Below are 25,843 nucleotides of genomic sequence, written 5' to 3'. Positions count from 1 at the left end.
AGACGGACCCTGACGACCCCCGCCTGCAAGCTCCCCCAGACCCTGCTCTCCCACAGCTCCCCCGGATTTACATGTGATAAATCGATCCGATTTATCACATGTAAAAAATGGCACATCAAGTGCCAAATCATATCAGGAGCTGCCGGGGGAGCTCAGGGGAAGTCGGGCCGACATTAGGCCGACTTGTCCTTAGGACAAGTCGGCGTAGTGTATAGGGGCCTTTAGAGAGAAGGTTTGAGTCAGACTCTTTGAGGCAGATGTATTAAGCCTTAGCAAGAGATAAATGCAAGGGTGATAAAGAGAGATAAACATCCATCCAATCAGCTCCTTACTGACTTTTTTCAAACACAGCCTGTAACATTGCAGTTCAGATGTGATTGGCTGGACGTTTATCTCTCTTTATTACCCTTGCATTTATCTCTTGTTAAGGCTTAATACATCTGCCCCTTTGTCTTAAATTTGCAAATGGTTTCATGAAGTAAAATATTAACTCTATTGAGAATGCTGAATGCCCCTGCAGTCATTCTTCTGTGTATTATACCCTGAAAATGTGTTTCTTATAAACATTGAAAACTATTTACAGGTTGAGTATCCCTTAACTGAAATTCCCAGGTGGTCCACCGGCCTTCCCCAGTTGCAGTTGTCTCCGTTGTCCATGGCGTCCATCCGGAGAGGCATCCCCGATCCCAATGATGCATTGCCTGGGTGAAGTCATGATGTTACCGGCGCACCCGTACAATGTATCATTGGGACCAGAAATAACTCTGTGGATGGACGTTGTGGAGTCATGGATACCAAGGGGACCAGGTGAGTATGAAAAACTGTACAGGGGGGTAAAAAAAATGGGATATTTTGGTTTTTGGCTATACGGATGAGGAAGACTCTAGCTTTACTACATTAGGTAATATAATTTTATATCTAAGTTAAACATATAATTTGCGCTATTTTATTTCTAAAGTATTTCCTATTTATAGAGAAATTGTTCTTCTATAAAGTTAGTTTATGCAGTAATCATAGAGAAATGTCAAGCACAAGACATCTATTTGTGATCAAGCTCAAGTATATTTTCTACGTAAGCAATTAAACATTGACTGGACAGTTTCTGTTAGATTAGTTGTTCTCAACTTTGTCAAATGAGATCAAATTGTGTATACTTCAATTCCTGTGCAGAACTATCTTAGCGTATGACTTACAGTAGTAGAATTAGTTGGAATGCATTAACCAACTGTTAGTAACTCTTACACTACCAGGGATTCTTGTCAAATTGTACCTTTTTGTATTTTTAACTAGATTACTTTTTTTAGTTACTTTGGGGGGGGGGGGGGGGGAGGTCTGAATATTTTTTGTCTGAATAACAAATATATATTGTAATTAGTTATTTCCTATTGGAAGTCCAACCTGCTAGTCACTCAAGGCATCCCATTGGGAGGTGTTCCCTCCCTCCGGGATGCACACATGCGCAGTACCGCGGACCATTCTGAGCATGCACCGGAACCCGGGGACCCGATCAAGGCTCCAGGGCTGCTGCAAAGGCAGCCCATGGAGGCTTGGGCCAGCGCATGCGCAGTATGTATGAAGTTACTGCGCATGCACTGGGCTGGAGCAGGGGACTCGGGAGCGCGTGCGGCCGGGAAGCACAGCGGTGGACGGGAGGAGCCAGGGAGCACGGCTGGATGTGGACAGCAGCGGGCGTCGGAGGTCTGCATTGCGGCAGCCCCATCCTCTATACTGGTAAGAGCCACCACTAAACAATAATTGTACTACTCTCCATTGTCCAATAACTAATTTTTTTCTGCAGAATATTGGTCATGGTTTTGTGCTTACCCACCACATCCAGGTATCTTCATAGAGAAAGTCCCTAACATTCTATGGGTTCAAATCTAGGGCGTGGGACACCCCCAAAACCAGTCCAGCCAAGCCACCCCAGGGCCTCACACTAGTGGAGCAAGTGGAGTGTTGAAGAATAGATAAGAGCAGCCACTGCATGTGATAAGAGTGTTACAAAGCTGAAATATAATTGTGTGAAAATGTAACATAAATAAAAACAAACAATAATAGGGACATTTACTAAGATCAAATGCATATGAATGCACCCATTCATACCCATTCAATCCTTATCACGGCCGGGACACACTAATTCATCCAAATTGCTGCTTTTATGAACATCAAGTGCTGCCAAATTCTATAGAACTCGCCACATAAGGCCATAGAGTTTTAACAGATGTAAATTACAATCATTTGTACAGATGTAGCCGGCCTTGGGAGATGGGAGGGAGAGTTGCCGCTCACCTACATCCACAGGGACCTGGGGACCTGCTGCTAACTAGCACCCTGCAGTGGTCGGCGCCCTAGGCAAATGCCTAAGGCTGCCTAGTGGTGGCGCCGGCCCTGTGTATAAACCATTTATTTCAGGAATATTTGGTTACATATGAACATACATTTTTTTTTCTCTTTTATGACTATATTATTTTTATATGTTTTTAATTTGAATGTATTAAATATATAAAATCTTGTTTTCTGCATGTGTACCCCACAAAAAAAATTAAAGTGAGAGATTTGGTAAGAAATCTACACTTTTTTCTAAAGTGGAAATAATTTACAATGCAAACCCAGTCCAGTTTAATTTAGAATTGTAAATGTGTAAATGATTGCCGCTTTAAAAACTTACCAAATATCTCAGTGAATCTCTAATCCTATTAACTCTCACTCCCAGTGCCCGTTAAAATGAGAAGCCCAGAGTCAGACAGCTGCTACCCAATAATGATGCATGTTCAAGGGATGAATTTCCACCTTAATGTTCTATTTAAAGAGTGGTGGAGGTAATGATGGCTTACACAAAACTCTGCTACCGCTTTCATTAAAAATAGCTTTAATATCTTCCTTTTATTATTTTTTTTTAGGCAAGAAAAATGATTACATTCTAGTTTCAATTCTGATTTTATAAGGCTTTGGTTTCATAACCAATCCAAAAACTGGTGTCAAATCAATAGTTTGTCCAGGTTCCTTGGCTAAATTGAAACGCTGCAATATGGACGTGATAAAAACAAACATCTCATTGCGTGCCACATCCTCTCCCACACATTTTCTTACTCCCATGCCAAAAATCATCACTTTGTCAATCAAGCTTTTATCCATATGTTCGTTCTCATCGAGGAACCTTTCTGGGAGGAATAGGTCAGCATCTCTCCATACTGTCCTGTAAATTAAACATTTCAGAATTTACTACTAAGAATACAATTTCAAAGCACAGAATAGACTGAAATAGAGTTTAGGGTTACATTTATATATACCTGTAGAATGCATGTGAAAGCTGGAAAAGAGTGGATTGTCAACTTTGTAATAGCTTACAAATTGCCAAGGGGGAAATTTACTAAAGGAAATTTGTAAAAAATTGGTGTATTTGTATCCAGAAATACACTAATTTTTGACATTTACTATGCCAAAAATGACGACAATTCGTATTCGTATTGATAGCACCTCAATACGACTACGAATTACCATATTTTCGGGATAGTAAATGTCAAAAATAAGTGTATTTCTGGATACAAATACACCTATTTTTTTTACAAATTTCCTTTAGTAAATTTCCCCCTAAATTTCGGCAGCACTCGGATAGTTATGTTATTGTTTTGGTAGATTTAGAGATGTGTACTGGGCAAGTTTATTTACTTCAATGGCTCTTGTGTATGTTCATCCTTTAAGGGATACAGTAAAATAGTAGGGTTGATGAAATGAATCACCCATACTATTAAGTATTAAGTTGTTTACTAAAACGATTGCGTTTAACATGACAATTTATCAATCTCTTTCAAAACGAGTAAAGGAAGGATAATTGTGAAGTTAGATGATTGTCATTCACTTTTCATTCTTGTTTAACCCTTTGAGTGCCAAGGGAATATGCCAAAATAGTTGTGAAAATTGCCAAGCAATCCCTTTTTATTAACCCTTTGAGAGCCAACGTGCTATGAGAGATCCCTAAAAAAAAACATTAAAAATGCCAGTGTCACTCGCAGTCGCTGTTCTTTTTTGGGTGCAATATTTAACGAAACATCAATGAACTGACTCGGCTGTATTTATATTTATACAGAAAGAACAGTCGCTGTGAGTGATGCTGCCATTTTTATCGGGTATTTTGAGGCTCGAACACAGCAACAGAGATAAGCTGCACAAAGTTTGCCTTTTTCTTCAGACTGGCACCAATTTATTCTAAACATATAAATCTATCCCAGTGCTGTGCTACAGATGTGTGCATATATACTTGAGTAGAGAATTGCTAAATTAATAATTTTATTTCTATAGCACTTTTCTCCAACAGGACTAAAGTCACTCTATAAGCAGCAAAAACATAGCAAAGAAAAAACAAACTGAAATTAGCTTAATACAGGCTTGTTGCAGCCATTTTGATCAGTAAGTTACAAAAGATACATAACCCCCCTGAAAGGTACCAAGTGAGGCAGCCATTTTGGCTATGCTACATAGGTTACCCTTTGTGGGAAAGGCAATGACAAGAAGAAATTACAAAAAAATTAAAGTGGAAGTGTACTAATGCTCAGTTCCAAGTATATTTTAACCAACACATGGGCATTCAAGGCAAGACAGCCATCTTGGGCACACTACTAAGGTTACAGTGTGTGAGATATGGGTTACAATATGTGAGATAAGCCATACAAGGAAATAGGACATACAGTATAGATGTGACTGAAACATGTGTCATATCATAAGCACTGAATATATACATCCAAAGTGATGTTCAACCTGCCCAAGAAAGAACCATCTAAGGCAACCATGTGCGAATTTCAACAAAACGCCCGACTTGGTCCCTGTCTAGTGTCTCCCTCACATGAGTATGTGTTATTGTCGCATCCAGCAGTTTAGTGAGTGGGGCTGGGGCTCAACAAGTGAACTCAGTCTCTGCTGTTCATATAATAATTGCAAAACAAAGGTTTGTATGTCTCAGGCGCACCAGTGATTTCAGCCTAGGTTGACACAAAATTGAACCCTAACCAGATGGATTCGTGGAATAGAGATAGCAAAACAGTAGGATTGGGCAACCCTGGCGAAAAACACAACAAACTTACACAATATAGGTTCTGTAAATAATTTTCACTGCCAAGTCGCCCTAGAAACTTGGAAACAGAGAACAGACCAGAGTGCAAATATTGCCATTCACAAAAAACAATTTATTGGTATTAAGTTACACTCACATGGAGCTGTATTTTTGATAGCATGTAATAAGGGTCTTTTTTGAGATCGAAGCCAGTTTCAGAAGAACCCTGAAAGGACTTTAAAACAAACGGAATCTAGTGCAACATTGTATAAAAAAGTTAACATACAATTTATTGGTAAAACTCACAAAGGATGTAGATAAAATCGCATATAGCCCATACAAGGGCAAACAGGACTCTCAAAGGACCATCAGGTATGGCAGAAGGAGTGTGAATTCACCATTCTAATTCCCAGGAGTCCGGTCGGCATCAGTGATTAGGCTGATGCCGACCGGACTCCTGGGAATTAGAACGGGGAATTCACGCTCCTTCTGCCATACCTGATGGTCCTTTGAGAGTCCTGTTTGCCCTTGTATGGGCTATATGCGATTTTATCTACATCCTTTGTGAGTTTTACCAATAAATTATATGTTAACTTTTTTATACAATGTTGCACTAGATTCCGTTTGTTTTAAAGTTTGTTTGAGTAGCCCAAAGTTCACTTTAAACTACAGTCCTAACTCAATGCTTAAGATTACATACTTTAGGTGCAGGCTTTCAATATGGCAGGATTTCACAAATTTCAGTTTTCTAGGAGATTATAATGTATAGACCAGTCGTTTTCAAACTCGGTCACACAGTTGACATTTCCCAGGTCACCCTGCATGAGTGCTGTGTATCATCAACTGCAACACTTAAAAAAAAACACAGATGACCTGTAAAAATGAACTGAGGATAGAGTTTGAGAAACTGTGGTGTAGACTAATATCAACCAGGAACAAGTAATCCAATTTTTTTTTTTACAACCCCCTCCCCCTCCCCCTTCCATCACCACCACAACAACCTTATGAATAAGAGTACAAACACATCCATGCACAAGAATTCACATTAAAGACTTTGCTGTAGGCTTGGTAAATATGTACACATATATTAATACAGTAACTTATAGTTTACTAATAAAGATTAACATAAATACATTAAATAAATTAAATGTTGGCAAAATTAAATAACTTCTGAATTAAACTTAAAGTACTTACGGGTCATGATTTACTTGGTACATGTTTACAAATACTGTAGTGTCTTTTGGAAGAAAGTGATCATTCAGTGTTGTATCCATGGTAGTGCTAAATAAAAATACATATAAAATGTCAATGTTGTACTGTATTTAAATCTTGTAACTGACTTTTTGGCTTTTTTAGTTTTTGGATTTATCAGTGGTTCATTATATTTGTACCTGATACAAAATTACATCCCATTACTTTCATGGTACATTAGAATTTCACTTTTGTTTTTGTTTGTTTCAGTAGCACTTTGTATACAGTACTGAGGCTGAGTATACAGGCTGAGTATGCTCCAACTAATTATTTTATAATATAAGGTCCCAAACAAATCTTATACGGTTTGAGTTTATGCTATTCTAGTGGAAATCTATGATTCAAGGTCAAACAAATACAATTTTGCATCTCTTCTTCCAAACGACCCATTTCTGCAGCACATGAAGCTGCAGCCCATGCAAGAGATATCAATATCTCAGGAAGACATCCTTTTTCCAACTATAAATTGATGAATATCCATTGGATTCCATACCATTTAATGAAATAGTTAGCAGCACTTGGCACTGGTTACATTTATCAAAACCATTGCCAGCTTTTACATGTGCTGTAGTATTAAGGTTCCCTACAGAACTGCTCTGTTGGACAATACCATCAAAATTGAGAGACCTGGTTTTCTGGAAAAAATGGAATGGAAAGTAATGTCTGTCAGAAATTTCCACAACACCCAAATGTTGTTGTTTTTTTACAATTTAATACGCTGAAGACTTTGTGTGTCATAATGCATATAGTAAACAGCATATAATATTCACTCCATCCCGCTGCACTATACTGCCTCTGGTGGTGTACAAACCCTACACTAACCTAACCCCTCCTCTGATGGCATGCTGCAAATATAGTTACAGATTCCTAGACGTGCCTCCTGCCTGCACAAGATGGCCTCCAGCGTAAAGCTATACATGCCCCATTAAACGCATGAGGACACGACCACTTTAGTAGTAGAAGTTATCTTTCAAAAGTACAGTAGGCAAGTACAGTATGCCTTTCCTTATTATCTAGGTAAATATGGAATACATAGCCTAATGTTTGTGTAAGTACTTACATCTCTTTATCGGCGGTTTTTAATAAAAAATGTAATAAGACATAATATATACTGTACATACCAATGTGGTATTGTAAATGGTACATAAGATGAATGTCTTAGTACTTCATTGATAAATGCCTCTGTGTAATGCATGTCTTTTCTATCATCAAATCTGGGCATTCTGGTAATCCCAATGTTCTCATCTGTAATGAAAAAACTATATACAGTACACAGAACCAGCTCAAGTCATAGTACATGTTATCATGTCAGGAAAAGTATCAGTATGGAACAGTATCTTAAAACATTGTTGCAAAACATTCTGTTCAGTAATTATATTTGATCATGATCATGTATTTATAATTAGATAAATATTTGAAAATGCAAGACGGAGGGGGCTTGCAGGTGCACTATGCAATCATTACTGCTAACATGTATTCCTTTTATAATTCATTTATGAGGATGTTAGCATACATGACTGCACAACTGTGATGAAGGCATAATTTCAAGTAAGTCCTAATAATTTATAAATGTCAGTTTTCTTGGGGTAATTTTCTGGGTGCGGGCCCCCCTTGAGCTTGTCTGGCTGGACCACTCCAGGGCATCGCTACTTTACACATAGGGCAGTATTCAATGAGGAAAATTTGCCGTGTTTTATGGCGAATTTCTGCTTTTTTCGCATTGGTCGGAGAATTTTGGTCTCAAAAAGGGAACAACCCTATTCAATGTGATATTTTCGCTGTCGGGGAACAGTGAATAATGGATGGATCCCCATCTGATACTCGCCGCCAATCGCCATGTCTTGTCAATGGGATTTTGCATTGAGATTCGCCGTCTCTCGTCGTCACTCGCCATGAGTGTATTCAATGAGAAGACGGAGAATACATTTCTAGGTTAATTACTCCGTGCCTCTTCGTGTATCACTCGCCATCTTTTCATTGTGAAGTGGAATGTGAACTTTTAAAATAATGTTTTTTTTTTATTAATATTTGGTGTAAAAAAATCAGGAATTTTATTCTGAGAAGGGGCATGCTATTTTTATTCATGTGATTACAGCACATGAATATATATTTAATTTAAAATATATATATATATATTTTACACATAGCAGCCAGCAGGGGGTCAGGAGCCGAGAGCCGCTCATTAGATATTCATATATTCACTGCTCTCAATCATTACATATGCACGATCGGGTGCAGTGAATACCCGGTCCCCTGTTGGCTCTCCCTGGGGGCAGCCTGTGCTGCCTGGCTCCCGGGGAGCCCACCTCCCCCCCACATACGTTCCGGGGCAGGCAGGGAGACTGTGTGGTGATTGTTTGTACCAAGGTATAAATGTACTGTGAGACTGATGGTCATGAAACAAATTTTCTTTATTGTAACTGGTACAAATAGGATAAAATGTCTATCAACAAGAGGTTGGGGTAGGATAGGGTGGTCACCCGGGGCGTGGGCGTCACTGGGACCAGTTTTGCACTGTGGATCTCACTCTGTGTCTTCCACAGGCTCTGGTGTGTGTCGGCCTCCCTGTGTCGACCTGGGTGGGCTGGGGGACCAGTGGGGGCTCCGTGCGGGTATGGTGCCCATATGGTAACCTGTGAAGCACAAAGTGAGCCACCATGCCCAAAGCTTGGCAAGAAAACAGAGAGTTGTAGTAAACGGAGTACAGTCAAAGGAGGGAAAGGTTACAAGTGGAGTACCCCAGGGATCTGTACTTGGACCGGTGCTTTTTAATATCTTTATTGGTGATATTGCAAATGGAATTGAGGGTAAAATGTGCCTTTTTGCAGATGACACAAAGGTATGCAACAGGGTAGACACACCAGGAGGGGTAAAGCAAATGATTGAGGATCTAGGTAGATTAGAGGAATGATCAAGAGCATGGCAACTACAGTTTAATGCCAAAAAATGCAAAATCATGCACTTGGGTCTCAAAAATCCAAAGACTAAATATAGTATAAATGGCACTATAATGGAAACTACTGAGGAAGAGAGGGATCTAGGTGTCACTATTTCAGGGGACTTAAAAGCAGGTAGGCAATGTAACAAAGCAATGAAGAAGGCAAGTCAGATGCTTGGTTGCATAGGGAGAGGTATCAGCAGTAGAAAGAAAGAAGTAATAATGCCACTGTATAGGTCATTGGTACGACCTCACCTCGAGTATTGTGTTCAGTTCTGGAGGCCATATCTCCAGAAGGATATAAATACATTAGAGACTGTACAAAGAAGGGCAACTAAAATGGTGCATGGCCTACATCACAAAACGTACCAGGAAAGACTAAAATATCTTAATATGTATACTTTAGAGAAGAGAAGGGAAAGGGGGGACATGATAGAAACTTTCAAATATATCAAGGGTTTTAACAAGGTACAGGTGGGAGACATTCTTCACAGGAAGAGAAGCAACAGAACACGAGGACATGCACTGAAACTAGAGGGAGGAAGATTCAGGGGAAATGTGAGGAAGAATTACTTCACAGAAAGAGTAGTAGATAAGTGGAATAGCCTACCATCAGAGGTGGTAGACGCAAATACAGTAGTACAATTTAAACATGCTTGGGATAAGCATATTGATATCCTTACAAAAAAATAAGGATCAAAAATGGTTTGAGGTAACATGTTTAAAAAAGGGGCAGACTAGATGGGCCAAGTGGTTCTTTTCTACCGTCAAATTCTATGTTTCTATGTTACCATTGTGTGGCATAATGTATTGTAAATGTCATTACTATGTTGAGCAATGTGTTATAAGAGGGAACTATTGCCATGTGGCATAATATGTAAGGGGCAATATGTGTTATAAGGGGCACTAATGCTGTGTGGCATAATGCATAAGTACATAATGTGTTATAAAGGGCACTAAATACAGTGTGGCATGATGTGTAATGGACACTAATGCTGTGTGGCATAATGTGTAAGGTGCACTATTATTGTGCAGCATAACATTTTAAAGGGCTTCATTGTGTGGCATACTGTGTTGCATACTGTGTATAAGGATTACTACTACTTTACACTGTAATGTGCCATGTCCAAAATGCAAAGCTCAGCATAGGACTTAGGAAGGTCTTCATTATCCCACTCACCCATGGGATTGCTGTGTGGCATCATGTGCAAGGGTAATTACAGTACAGTCTTACAATTTCTTATTATATCTAAGAGTCTATAATTCATTTTTAGTTCAAAAGTGCTGTTTACTTTTTGTTCTTTGTTCCCAATTTAATAGGATTGAGTATCCCTTTAAAATAGCAGCACATTGGACTATAATTTGATTTTTTCCGCTCAGTTTTAATTTTTTTTTCTTTTTAATTACAGTACGTGGCGTAATGTATAAGGGACATCGTTGTAAACTGCATAATGTGTAAAAGGTATTGTGGTGTGTGGCATTATGTGTAAGGGACATTACTGTTACGCAGGAAAATCACAAATAATGAAAGGGGCATGAATCGGGAAGGAAAACTTAGTGCTGTGCATTGTTTGTGGGTGGGGGGTAACAAAACCAGTGACCTGCCTGAAGTCGCATAAGGTCAAAATCTGTCTCTTGTCCATCTACATGATGTACTCCTGGATAAACTCGTTTTATTATGAGTTATACAAGAACTTATACAAATTGATGTTATTCACTAACAATACTGCACTACCATGTCTTTCTCTACCATCCACAACATCTCCATATGACTACCATTTAGAATACTAAAGGACAGCAGCTGCCTGCTATATAACGAGTGAGTATAAAATAAAAATAGGGAAAACATTAGTACCATTTTTACTGGTTTGATAAAAGAACACACATCTTACCAATTTCCTTATGAATTTTGTCTTGTATCTGTGGATACTTCATTAAGTACAGCATACACCACATTAGTCCAGAGGTTATAGTGTCAAATCCTAAAACAAAATCCAGGTAAAATAGAGGCATAAATAGAGCAAAAGGCAGCATAGCAATAAAGGAAGCCTTACACAAGATTGGGGGAAATTACTGTATTAAGATCATTTGATCAAAAGTTAAAATATCTGCCTTCAAGAGGTAACCCCCTTTCATAACCTGTGAAGCACAAAGTGAGCCACCATGCCCAAAGCTTGGCAAGCAAAGTGAGCCCCTGAGGGTACAAGCTGACCCCGCTCCTTCCCCTGAAATTGTGGGTAACATGGTTGTGATGTCAGAGGTCCTTAAACCTACTTGAATTTATGCACTACCAGTCTGAAAGGGAACTCAGCCAGTTCCCATTGATGATGGAGCTATATATAAACTCTCAGGCATGACCCAGCAATGTAATCTTAAAAGTGATAAAATGGAGAGAGATAAACAGGCAGCCAACCAGCCCCTAACCATACTTGTTTCTATAATGGGTGCAGTGTCCAGGGGGCCCACATACTGCACCCATATATTATACTTCCCCCTCCGGGGTCCCGTGGCAGCATCTCGGCCCCGGGGACAGAAATCACTTGAAAATTGGTTGAGTTATTTGCGCATGCCAGAGTCTACTCACCATCAGAGGAGGAGGGGTCCCGCAGCGGAGGCAGCACGTGGGTCCTCCCCTATTTTAAAATGCCCCTGCTACTAACTGCCATGTTACAGGATGAGTTTGAAAAAGTATAGGTAGGAGCTGATTGGCTGGTTGTTTATCACTATCCACTTTATAACTTTTTGAAGTAATGTTTGTCCGGGTATTGTGTAAAATCTATTTGAAAATGTTGTCACCATGGTGCGAGTAGTGAAAAGGAACTATTGCTTCCCTCTTTTTCTGGCCTGGGGAATATAATGGGACCTCTAAACAGGTTAAGTAGTAAAAAATAGTAACATTAATATACAATGTAGAGAAACATTGTACATTAATGTATCTCTTTTTTACATCTGATGACTTTAGGTTGCAAAAATACAAATAATGTAAGAAATCAGGTCATATCTTAAGCCCACACTGTTAAATTTCTATACTTGTTCAAGGGTTTCCTACTCTCTTGTACTTGTTTTGGAACTATATTTTTTATTTTTTATTTCTAAAGTGTTGACATAGTGTAAAATGCTTTGCTGTTACATGGAAAAGAGAAATTCGCTCAGCCCATATACCTTGAATATGTGTGTATGGTTAGGGTTGTAGGCTGTGGGGTGTGTGTATGGTTAGGGTTATAGGCTGCAGAGTGTGTGTATGGCTAGGGTTATAGGCTGCGGGGTGTGTGTGTATGGTTAGGGTTATAGGCTGCGGGCTGGGTGTGTGTGTGGTTAAGGTTATAGGCTGTGGAGTATGTGTTGTTAGGGTTATAGGCTGCAGAGTGTGTGTGTGGTTAGGGTTATAGGCTGCAGAGTATGTGTAGTTAGGGTTATAGGCTGCGGGGTGTGTGTATATGGTTAGGGTTATAGGCTGCAGGGTGTGTGTATGGTTAGGGTTATGTGCTGTGGGGGGATGTATAGTTAGGGTTAGGCTACAGGGGGTGTATAATTAAGGTTAGGCTAAGGGGGGGTATAGTTATAGTTAGGCTGTGGGGGTTGGGGGTGTATAGTTAGGGTTAAGCTATGGGGGGTGTATAATTAAGGTTAGGCTATGAGGGTATATGGTTAGAGTTAGGCTGCGGAGGTGTATAGATAGTTAGTCTGTGGGGGTGGGGTGTGTATAGTTAGGCTGCAAAGGTGGGGGTGTATAGTTAGGCTGCGGGGGTGTACAGGTAGGCTGTGGGGGTGGGAGTGTATAGTTGGGCTGCGGGGGTGGGGGGTGTATAGTCAGGCTGCAGGGTGTATAGTTAAGCTGCGGGAGTGGGAGGTCTACGAGCCATGCAGTAAAAGTGTCCTCAGGGAGGTAGAGACAGCTTCCTCAGCTGTATGCCATCCTGCAGGATAGGCCGCTGTGAGTGATAGTAGCCCAGGAGACTGGTCATGTCTAGCAGCAGTAGTGATGGCAGGAGGCCAGCCTGGAGCTCCTAACTCTCCTCCTCTACTCCCTCCAGCAGCCTCGGGTGGCCAGACTCCTGACCAGCGGCATTGTGGGTGAACCGCGGAAGGGAGGTACTGCGTTCTTGGCTGATGACTGCCTCCTGCTCCCCTGACAGCTCATGCTCCCTGGCTGGCGAGCACCTGTGGATTCCCTGGCAGCTCCTGTGCCCCAGCCTCCAGGTCTCTACTGCTCCCTGGTAGCCTCCTACTGGTTTGGACCCAGAGTAGTGTATTTGCGACCACTGGCTGACAGCCAACGACTCCTTGTCACTGTTGACTGGCTGCTGTCAAGTACAGTGGCAGCCAACCAGATGACAGGGAGAAGGAAGGGACGCACCGCTGCATAAAATAAGAGCACCGCCGGGTAGCACCTCTGAGCGGACCTTTGGGTGGCAATGGAGCCGATGCCCCCTTTAAGGCTGGCGCCCGGTGGCAGATGACTCCATTGCCTCCAGGAGTTCCACAACTTTAAAGATGGCCCTGCCCCAATGCATTTAATGTATAACCAATGCAGCAGTGACAGCAACTCCAACCACATGACACTTAATCCCCGGTACTGTGAGGCAATGCAGCCACACCAGTGCTAGCTTAAAGTACGATGGTGCAGTGCACCGGTATCATGGATGCATAAATTCTAGTGTAAGGCATTATATACATATGTGCAGCCAGACTGAGGAAGGAGCATGAGCCCAGCAGCATGTGCCTGGTTCATAGGCCAGTAGCCAATGGCAATACTATGTTGTGGCAATAATGGTGTAGGATGGTGCTGCTTGCAGACCCTCCAACATCATCATTTAATCTTCATAGGTATTGAGGGCTGAGTTTGGTGATGAGGGGCAGCATAGGAAGAGGCTGAGGAAGAGCTCATCACCCCAGTCTTATTGCCCCTGACCTGTTATCTTTGACATCCTTATGATCATTACTAAACCTTTTGTGCCACTCAAGCATACAGTACGTGCATGTAACATACAATCTGCCCAGAAAGCCTCGGATAGCATATACTGCAGTAAGTTTTGGTGGGTTCTTTGTTCAATTTAAGAAAACAGTTTTTAGGACGCACAGGAAAACCACCATTTCTTCTATTGCGGTGTGGCAGCAAACTATGTGTGTGAGATGGCTGAAATTCCTGTAAAAACTATCTACTGTATGTATTTTTATTAATAAACTGTGTGTGTGTTTGTGTTTGTAGGGGGAGCTCGTATTTTCTTTCAATGATCACTAATCTAACAAGTGATGCACTGTATGCATGATATAAGCAAAGAGGGGTGGAATACTGAGGTCATGGAACATGTGAGGATGGTGCTAGCCACACCCCACACCACAGAACACACTCTAACATCACAGCCCACCCCCATATCCACCATACTGGACACACCCCTTGTGACGGAAAACAATAGGCCCTTCATAAATATCAGCTATAGGTCCACCTTAATCTACCACTGAGGTCCACCTATTAAATAGAGAGTCAAAATTAGTAAACACAATGCAATGCCTGGCAATCCTATTGGAGGTCTTTTTGGGGATTAGATTCAGTGATTAACAATTTGGCCTGCAGATCATTAAAACAAGCAAGATCCCCCACCATCATCATCTCTACTATGAAAGGAAACAGTAGATTATGATACAGGTTTTTGGTATGTGTTAAAAGAAATGACCCATGACAGAGTCCACAACCTTGCTTAGTGCCACCCTTATGTGCGGATGCATCCAACCTGAATATTTCATCTGGGGATCGAACAAAAGTGTCTGTCTGTTTCCTGTACCTGCAGATAGCATTTACTGCAGGTACCCAGACCACGACTGGGGGGCAGATGGAAAAAAAGTGGCAAATGCATCCCATACGCCAGTGCATGACTGCAGAAGACACAGTGGGCAGGCAGCAGCACCAGTGGGCTGATGCAGCACAAGGTAGAGGGGGGAAGCGGAAGCGCTATTGGGGCTACCAGTGGGTAGATGCAGGAGGACCCGGGGAAACGTATGGAATCGCCGTCGGAAGGGGGCGCGCGTGCCTCTCGTGCGCGCGCGTCCCCTTCTCACGATCGCCATGGCGCTGGCGGGGGATGGCGGCTGGCGACGCCAGCGCCATCCCCTGCCAAGATGGGAACAGACCCATCTGTACCCTTTAAATGACACACCAAATTCCAGGCCAGACACAAGACCAGTATGAATGCATTCAACCTGGGATTTTCCTAGGCTTTAAACATAGTGTGTACAGGGTCTCAAGCTGAGACCTGAGTTGAAGCTAAGTTAATAGACCTGGATCGCAGCCACGCGTTTCCAGAATAAATAGAAAAGCAAAACAACTCTGCATATGAAATGTTCACCTGCACCAAAGATGTCATTCACGGTGGATATAATCTGCTCGTCACTTAATTTGTGATTTTTATCTTCAATATTTCTGTTATTGCACAAGTGTATAAGGGCATCGGTGATATCTCTGATGTTATTCTGGAAACAAAAACAGAACTCATAATACATTCAACTATTGTAATTATTAATTTGCAATAATATTTAAATAAAAACATGAAGTTTTACTCTTTATAGTTTGACATGCCGGGTACAATAACTTGCCAGCCTAACAGAACAAGACACCTGAGAAGAATCCTGAGGAACTTTTACTATACTAATTAAGACTTACTGAATACATTTTACTCTATTAGCAAACTATTACTTCAGCAGGCATTATGGAGAATGACAACTTGATAACTATAAGACATGGCCCACATGTCCTGTTTATATTCATATGCATATACAGATGGAGCGGGTGGAGTTTTACTTCAAAGTGAGATCTATATTGCAGTGTAAAAATTAAGCAGCCAGTATTTACCCTGCACAGAAACAAAATAACTCACCCAAATCTAATTCTCTCTGCACATTTTACATCTGCCCCCCTGCAGTGCACATGGTTTTGTCCATCTAGGAAGGATTTTGTCACAAAGAATGAACTAGAATAAGGCCCCAGGCTACACAATAAGTCAGGAAATGGCATCCTATATGAAGCCAGCTTTCTGCTTATTGCTGCCCAGACTGGCAGTCCCAGAGGGAGGGAGCACCTCCCAATGGGACTGCCTTGTGTGTCTGTAGGTGTGGTGGATTTTACCTGGGGGTGGGCTGCAGCCCATAGGTAAAATTCTCCACTGGCGCCTTTAATATGTAACAATGGTGATGAGTTATCATCATAGACAATGATGGGCTTAACTCCACCAGGCTACCTGACACAGGGTTTTCTTTAGCATTTTCACACAGCAAGCACTGGCTTATATAACAGTGACATTATTGAGGTGCCAGAGTAATGTCACACTGCAAGCAATGTGCATTTAGGCTATTGGTCTGCATATTGGATTATGGACTGAATGGGACCCCTCTCCCCAAATAATAAAATACATAAGCTACAATAGGTTACCATGTGAAGCCATCTAAAGATAATAGCTACTAAAACAAGCTCCTAAAGACAGCTTTTCCTAGATTGGTTGCTTACTATTACATTAAATGTCCCTGATACAGTCCAACAAATATCAACATAGATAGTACAATAATTATTTAACATTTACACATATATGACAAAGGGTGACTCTAGTCGCGCCACTCGGAAGGCCGCTACTCTAAAGAGACTCCCCTGTTAGTGGGAGACAAAGGGTATGGATAGTAGAAAGTATAGAGAGCGCCAGAGGTTTCCACCACCTTAAGTGCAGTGCATGAATCAGGTATACAAATAATCAAAACATGTTTTTAAAAATTGACATATTTTATTAAAACGTTAATGAGAAAACGTGTGGTGTCTCAGTTCTTTTGAAGACGGTAACAACCCAACGCGTTTCGTCTTTAGAAAGACTTCATCAGGGGTTTTTAAAATAGACCCAAAGAATACATGGAGATGCCTCAAATGTTTTCAAAATATATGATGGAACTCAGTGATAAGAGCGAGCTCGCAATCTTAAATAGGAGTTAAAACTGAGTGAGAAATTTTTATAGGTCCATGTGGGATGAGACTATTATTGGTCCCATATTTGATGTGAAGAATCTTCACAGGATAATCAAACCAGCACCTTCCGTATGAAGTAGGTAAAAATGTCTGAGTAGGACTGGATTGAATAGAACGGAACTGAATGGACGTTCTAAGGGGTCAAACGACCGTAATTTCTTCCAGGTGGTTATCAGGGGTAAACCAGATGGTACAGGTGGAACTAAGTCCGCATATACAGATGTTATTGTAAAGATACTCGTAAGGTAGCTTAATGCTACAATGGTTCTTCCAGATGTTATCTTAGGGTGAACAGGGTGGTAAAGGATGGAACTACTTCCGTACAAACAGGCGTTGCTGTAAAAGACACGTGTACGGTGGCTTTATGCAACCGTGGTTCTGCACAAATGTAGCAAAGAGGGCATCAGCAACGTCCAATATCTTGGACGTTGCTGATGCCCTCTTTGCTACATTTGTGCAGAACCACGGTTGCATAAAGCCACCGTACACATGTCTTTTACAGCAACGCCTGTTTGTACGGAAGTAGTTCCATCCTTTACCACCCTGTTCACCCTAAGATAACATCTGGAAGAACCATTGTACCATTAAGCTACCTTACGAGTATCTTTACAATAACATCTGTATATGCGGACTTAGTTCCACCTGTACCATCTGGTTTACCCCTGATAACCACCTGGAAGAAATTACGGTCGTTTGACCCCTTAGAACGTCCATTCAGTTCCGTTCTATTCAATCCAGTCCTACTCAGACATTTTTACCTACTTCATACGGAAGGTGCTGGTTTGATTATCCTGTGAAGATTCTTCACATCAAATATGGGACCAATAATAGTCTCATCCCACATGGACCTATAAAAATTTCTCACTCAGTTTTAACTCCTATTTAAGATTGCGAGCTCGCTCTTATCACTGAGTTCCATCATATATTTTGAAAACATTTGAGGCATCTCCATGTATTCTTTGTGTCTATTTTAAAAACCCCTGATGAAGTCTTTCTAAAGACGAAACGCGTTGGGTTGTTACCGTCTTCAAAAGAACTGAGACACCACACGTTTTCTCATTAACGTTTTAATAAAATATGTCAATTTTTAAAAACATGTTTTGATTATTTGTATACCTGATTCATGCACTGCACTTAAGGTGGTGGAAACCTCTGGCGCGCTCTATACTTTCTACTATTTACACATATATATATATATTCATTCTTTGACTGTATCTATAATAAATCCTGAGATAACAGGAACTTTTTAGGATTGATTCCATACAAAACATGCTTAGTTCTTTGACAAAAGGTTTAAGTAAGGCTTGTGTTGCCAAGCAAAAGTTTCTACCTTCACATGTGGCAAGTTTTCTAACCACTGAAGATATACTGTAGCTAAATATGAGGATCATATAAATAATCATAGACAATATATTAATTTCCAATATGCTATTCATAATTCTATCTTTAATAGTTCCTTACCTCATCGTGTAAGCCATAATGGTCCTGTACCGATTTGGATATAAAATCATTAAAAGATCTTGTAAATTTTTTTATTGCATTCACGGCTGATGAAGGAAAATATTGTAACATTGGGATAAAATCAGCTAGAAGTCCTGCCCCTGACAGCCTTGTGATGTCATCATTTACTTCAATGATGCGGAGAAACTCTTTATCCTGATGATTATAACGTTTACCAAAACACAACGCACACACGACATTGGCAACAGTCACAGTTATTAGAGGTAATGGGTTAAAGTTTCCATGCTCCTTGGACATTTGGTGCATTGCATTGACTAGGTCTGAGGCTTCGGCAGATGCGTACTCCTCAAGAAGACAAGAGCAGTTGGATGATTTTGCTTCTGCTTTGCTAAAAGTCCTCACTGCGTTTCTCATAATCTTTTTATGAATTTTCCAGGCATCACCATACGTTTCTGAAAATGTCATACTTTGTCCATTGGCCAAAAGAGAAAATGAATACAAATTTGGCCTGTCTGCAAAATGCTCTCCCTGTTTACCTAGAACCTTTCTCACGGTGTCAGAACCACTGACAACAACCACAGGCAGCATTCCTAATTGGATCATGAAGACATCACCATATGTTCTTCTCATTTCGGTAAGGGATATGTGGACTTGATCACCAAATTGAAAAAAGTTTCCAACAATAGGCAAAGCCCAAGGACCAGGCAGGGAAAGTCTGCTTCCTCTTTGCAATCTCCAAAGAAGTAGAATTGTAGTAATAATAATTAGAACGGCAGTCACTTCTAATGAAAGAAGATCTCCCAGAGAATGCTGAGCTGTAAAATATAATACATATAATAATATATTTTATGATTCTTCTATATGACAATTACATTCCTGTATAATTGCACAAAAAAATATACAAGTTTCTAGCTAATTATAAAATGAAAGGTGGTCAGTGTCAGACTGGGGCATGAAGATCCCACCAGGGAAATGCACTCACAGGGGCCCACCAAGGGGCATGGTCTTTTTTCAAGGGGTGTGGCCATCTGACCAGAGAGGAGTGGCTAATCATAGAAACATAGAAACATAGAAACATAGAATTTGACGGCAGATAAAAACCACTTGGCCCATCTAGTCTGTACCTTTTTTTAAACATGTTACCTCAAACCATATTTGATCCTTATTTTTTGTAAGGATATCAATATGCTTATCCCAAGCATGTTTAAATTGTACTACTGTATTTGCGTCTACCACCTCTGATGGGAGGCTATTCCACTGATCTACTACTCTTTCTGTGAAAAAAATCTTCCTCACATTTCCCCTGAATCTTCCTCCCTCTAGTTTCAGTGCATGTCCTTGTGTTCTGTTGCTCCTCTTCCTGTTAAGAATGTCTCCCACCTGTACCTTGTTAAAACCCTTGATATATTCCCTTTCCCTTCTCTGCTCTAAAGTATACATATTAAGATCTTTTAGTCTTTCCTGGTACGTTTTGTGATGTAGGCCATGCACCATTTTAGTTGCTCTTCTTTGTACAGTCTCTAATGTATTTATATCCTTCTGGAGATATGGCCTCCAGAACTGAACACAATACTCTAGGTGAGGTCGTACCAATGACCTATACAGTGGCATTATTACTTCTTTCTTTCTACTGCTGATACCTCTCCCTATGCAACCAAGCATCTGACTTGCCTTCTTCATTGCTTTGTTACATTGCCTACCTGCTTTTAAGTCCCCTTAAATAGTGACACCTAGATCACTCTCTTCCTCAGTATTTTCCATTATAGTGCCATTTATACTATATTGAGTCTTTGGATTTCTGAGACCCAAGTGCATGATTTTGCATTTTTTGGCATTAAACTGTAGTTGCCATTCTCTTGACCATTTCTCTAATCTACCTAGATCCTCAATCATTTGTTTTACCCCTCCGGGTGTGTCTACCTTGTTGCATACCTTTGTGTCATCTGCAAAAAGGAACATTTTACCCTCAATTCCATTTGCAATATCACCAATAAAGATATTAAAAAGCACCGGTCCAAGTACAGATCCCTGGGGTACTCCACTTGAAACCTTTCCCTCCTTTGACTGTACTCCGTGTACTCATCATAGGTGCTCCCTCGCATAGTATATAAAGAAAACAAAATGTGCCTTTTAAACAAGACCAGTTTCACTCAACCATGCAACCATGTTAAAATAAGTACAAAGATAAAATGTATATCCTGCCGCTGTGGGTAGGAGGTTAATTCATTGAATATTATTGAATAATTCATTCTCCCGGCCTAGTGCTCCTGCCCGGCACAGGGAGCTACATTTACATATTGCAGCCGATAAGCAGCCCCTCTCCGACTGCACTAGTTTACTATAGCAAGGTAAACACCCAAAATGACACCACCACAATACAGATGTCTAACACTCAGTCACAGGTGCATGTACCACTACCGATAGTGGCACAATTAAAACTTACTTGAAGAGACCTATATTACTATTATTTTTTACTGCGTAGCATCAAGCATTTTACAAATATTCAACTTATTTTTGCAACAAGCTCTTACCTGTAATAAAACAGGTCACCCAAAATACATTTTTAAAAGCCCAAAATGGTAAAACCACTAAAAGCCTTCTTAAAGCACATGAAGCTTTTAGATTGAAAGCTTTGACAAAATAGTGCTCATCTTGTCTTTGCAATGCACCACAAAGTTCCCACAACATTTTACAAGGAAAATTAAAATAACAGGAATGAACTACCAATGGTACATCAAGTTTAAGTTCATATATCCCTGGAAATATACAGTGTAACCAAACTGGTCTACTAGGTAGGATACGGACAAGAGCGAGGGTTGGGGAACTCACTTTATCATGACAGGCAAGTGACATCGACCCACAATAGCGCAGAGGCGGCCTGTCCCTTGCTACCTGCAGGTGCGCCTGGAAGCGGATGGGAAGTATCACGGTGGTGGATGATGCAGCCTTCTCTCTCTCTCTTTCCCTTCTACCTGGTCTGTTGCCTCTCTCGCTCAGGGGACATTGGACAGATGAATCGCTCTCCTGGCTGTGCCACCTGTCTGAGGCTGCTCGTCTTCCGGCTGCTGAGGGCAGGCTGTCTCAGGCAGGAGCCGCAATGGCGTATGGGAAGCTGCCTCTGCAATCCAGAACGACAGCTTCACCCTCACATTGCGACCACCCTTCCTCCGCCCTTTCTATCATATCCCCAACACCCGGCAGAAGGATAGCACTATAGGTGTGTGTGATACTATATTTGGGCCACGGCTTATCATTAGGCCAGCGGCAGCTTGTCAATCAGCTGCCGGCTGCCTCCACCGCCGGGTCAGTCATCCACTATTAGTGGAATGCCACTGACTACATGGCGGCGTTCTGCGTTCACCAGTGATCGTGAAAACCACCAAAAAAAGTGGGTCCCTGGGACCCCTCACTTCTAAAAATTGAGGTCCTACCTGACCTTTTCTGGGTCCTAATTGAGTGAAGGTTAATAATCTAAAAACTTAAGCATTTAAGGCCAATATGAAACTTGTCTGGGTTATAAATTTCATTATGTCTATCGCAGTGTTCTCAAATAATAATACAAATTTAATACATTATTAATAAATAAATGTAAAAAATAATAATAACCTGCTTGGGGGGGCATATTGCACACATATACATAGCACACCACACACACACACACACACACACACACACACACACACGTCTCACCAGTAATATATAAATAGTATTTCATACATAGTATTTCACACATAACACACACACACACACATTACTTGCACACACATAAAAATAGCCCAACACACACAGACTTCTTTTATTTAATAAAATGGTACTTATATGTTAGTTGGGCGCCCACTAAGCTATTTGCTTAGTGGGCTATTCAGTGTAAGGAAATCGCAATGCATCGCATGTGCACTTTTAGTGTCACACTATGCGATATTACTAATTAATGTCTTTTTTTGCCGGTCTTATTTTTCCCGCTATTATCACATTGCATCGCATTGTTATGACACTAAATTGTGTAATGCGATGCGATATTACTAAATAATGTATTCCCTCCTATTGTAGGTACCCCCTATTATCCATACGACCCCATAGTAACCCCCCAGTATCCACACCACCCCATAGCGTTGCCACACTATCCACGCCAACCCGAAGCGTGGCAAGCGGCGGCAGATTGCGTCCTCCCGACCATTTCATACCCCCACTATCCACATCGGCATGGAGTTGATTTTATATAGTGTGCCGAGCGTAGCGAGCCACCGAGCCCGAGAGGTAGGCCTTGAGATTTTTACAGGAAGTGTATAAATTACACTTCCTGAAGCAACATGCAATGTTATGGCAGCCATCAGTGTTGTGGCGTCTCTCCGGTCGACGGCTTTCATGAAGCAGGCCCCCGTCTCCCTGCACATGCCACCGAACACCCACTGCTGTGGCAACATCCTCCCCATGGAATACTTGCATTTTGTGAAGAAGGTCTCGTCGACCTCCACCACAAGTCCCGGTCCTCCGATCTGTGTCTGTGTCTGGGAAAGCAGATCATACGTGCAAGCCTCCCTCATTAGTGCATACTACTGCACCGTCGTGGCTATGCAGATCCCCAACTCCCTTTCACAGTACGCCACACTACTGAGTTCCTGCGCCCATGAGTAAATGAAGCGTACCAGCTTGACAAATGGCAGACGGCAACCAGGGTACCACAGCCCAGCATGCACTGTCACCTTTCGGCGACAGGCCTTGATATGGCACCTCCAATTACCTTCTTTTACTGCCAGCTTCATGGGGTGGCCATTTACGCATGTTTGCGTCTCCGGCAGCAAATTATGATGCTGTAAAAATCTCAACGCCTCCTCCTCTGTGCTGCATAAAGTCTGTCTGCATGCCCCTGCCACCACCCCCTTTAATCCAGCCATGATAAATATGATGTGTATTTTGCTTGTCATAGTTAATTCTATTCAGTCAACAGGATAGTGCATGCTTTAATATCATACAGTATTCTGAATAGCAGATATTGGGGACTATTCTGGATTACACGCAGTGATCCGAATTCAGCTCTAGGCCCAATGGTCGGGGTTTGCGCATCATGCGCAAACCCCGACCAAGATAGAGCTCAAGATATGTGGTGTACTTGCTGTCTTACCCATGTGGGTTACACTACGTGGGCAAAACAGCAGGAAAGTTTAAAGAGCAAATGGCCCAACACAGGATGGCCATTAGTGCAGCACTTATGACAGGAACAAGTGACCAAGCGGTCGCTAGACATTTTGCACAAGCACGCCACAGTATGACGAATTTACGCTACCGAATGATTGATCACGTCTCGCCATCTCCACGAGGAGGTGACAGGGACAGACAGTTACTACGTCTCGAGAGCAAGTGGATATTTACACTTAACACTGTAAATCCGGGAGGGCTCAATGAGGCTATTAATTATAGTTGCTTCCTATGAGACCCACCATAACAATGTTTTATTTTAAGTAAAACAGGATTTTCATGTATAAAAAATGAAATATAATTTAAAATATATACAAATAACATACTGTTATTTCATAAAATATACACAAATAATATAGTTTTATGAAATATAATACTGTGTTCTTTACAGGATGATGGAAATAGAGAGGTGGTGTCATATGCACATAAAAAATATTTTTTATTCTTGATCCAATTTTTCACTTTATCCATGTACTTTACTATATGATCTCTTATATAGCACTGAAAGGGATTAGGCAGATACAGGATATAGTTGAGATACCACCGCCACCTGGTGGAGACAATGCACTTTAACAAGCGCTTTCTTCCCGACAGAGATGAGCACTTTTCATTTTAATAATTATCATTTGCTAATATTCTTGTCGCATGTATATTTTTATTATAATAATGCACACAGAGATTGTATATGACACGTTTTTAAGGATTTTTACTGTTTTCACAGTGTTCCCCTTCACCAGACGGCTCCAGGAGCCGGTACCATGTCACTTCCTGACAGCTGACCGGAAGCAACAGCGGGACACGGACGGGGAGCATCGGGGAGAGCCCTTGCATGTAGGTAATGTATAAATGTCACTGTTTATTGTATCACTGTAAGTGTCCTGAAGACAGGTTCAGCCCGAAACGGTGTTGACCTTATTGCACAATTTAGCACCAGTCCCGGAGTGACACTTGCCTTCTTTCTTTGTACGTTGGGGGATACTAACCCTCCAAGTGGGCATCCGGGCAAGTATCCATAAGCTGTCCCTGCCAGGCTACACAGACTGCATATATATCAAAGTAAAGGTCAGCGATGCCCCGGAGCTCATTCAAAATGGGTAGATGTATGGTGTAGAGATGTTGTTGTGGCTTGGCTTGAGAAAGGGGTGCAGCCCCAAAACGTTGCCTGTTTATTAAATCCACATTGGGTTTTTCACCTATAAAACTGTTTCAGAGTGCCGCCTTAATATATCCTATATACATGAGCTGACCTCTGCCGGACTCCAGGAGGGCACCTGAACAAGTATTATAACCAAGGCAATTTGGGAGTGCCAGTTTTTCACTGTGTTATATGCCGCAGGGACCACCTGCCCACAAGCGCTACACAGACCCCGCTACCCAACCCTGCGCTGCCAGACCCCGCTGCATGCCACCCACCCGCCACCGCAGCAGTGGGGTGGTGGGTATGGGGGCCCCAGGGCGACCGCCCCTGTCACCCCATGGCTAATCCGCCACTTGGAAGGGGTAGTGGAGGGTATATTACATTTATAGCAGTGTTTCCCCAAGTGTGTTTGTAAAGCTCTGCCCACCACTGGACCTCATGGACAAGCATGACATCATACAAAATCGCCCAGCCGGTGCCAGCAATGGCGCAGGGTGATGATTGAAAAACTCATTACCATATATAAACAAATACATAAGTCAAGTTATAAAATATATGCAGTAAATACAGTGTTAAATAAACAATAGGGGATCACACAGTAGTATATACACAAGGAATAATAAGGTCTGAACCTCAATGAGCAAAATAAATCATGAAGAGAAAACAATCATGCCCACAGTTGGGTTAACTGTGCAGCCAGAATAAGAATCAGTTTATTGCCAGGTGTATCAGTGCAAGGGTGCATAATACACAGGAATTTGTTTCCGAAAACTACCACTCAATGTGACAATACATTCAGGGCCACCACTA

At 41.5% G+C, this 25,843-nt stretch overlaps 1 protein-coding gene across 1 annotated transcript in view; it reads right to left on the bottom strand.

The window, feature by feature from the left end:
- Nucleotides 1–2,908: 2,908 nt before the first annotated feature.
- Nucleotides 2,909–25,843, bottom strand: part of LOC146029007 (cytochrome P450 1A1-like) — a 37,884-nt gene continuing 14,949 nt past the window's right edge. The window contains exons 2-7 of the mRNA XM_083158332.1: nucleotides 18,700–19,514; nucleotides 15,581–15,704; nucleotides 11,129–11,218; nucleotides 7,420–7,543; nucleotides 6,242–6,328; nucleotides 2,909–3,196 (exon numbers count right to left, since the gene is read on the bottom strand). Coding sequence (XP_083014458.1) covers nucleotides 2,914–3,196; nucleotides 6,242–6,328; nucleotides 7,420–7,543; nucleotides 11,129–11,218; nucleotides 15,581–15,704; nucleotides 18,700–19,514 — 1,523 coding nt within the window. The 3' untranslated portion in view covers nucleotides 2,909–2,913. The remainder of the gene's footprint in view (nucleotides 3,197–6,241; nucleotides 6,329–7,419; nucleotides 7,544–11,128; nucleotides 11,219–15,580; nucleotides 15,705–18,699; nucleotides 19,515–25,843) is intronic.

Source organism: Crinia signifera, chromosome 1 (genome assembly GCF_055691185.1).
Source record: "Crinia signifera chromosome 1, ASM5569118v1, whole genome shotgun sequence".
Lineage (NCBI taxonomy): Eukaryota > Metazoa > Chordata > Amphibia > Anura > Myobatrachidae > Crinia > Crinia signifera.
This window is presented reverse-complemented; position numbering and strand designations above follow the sequence as displayed.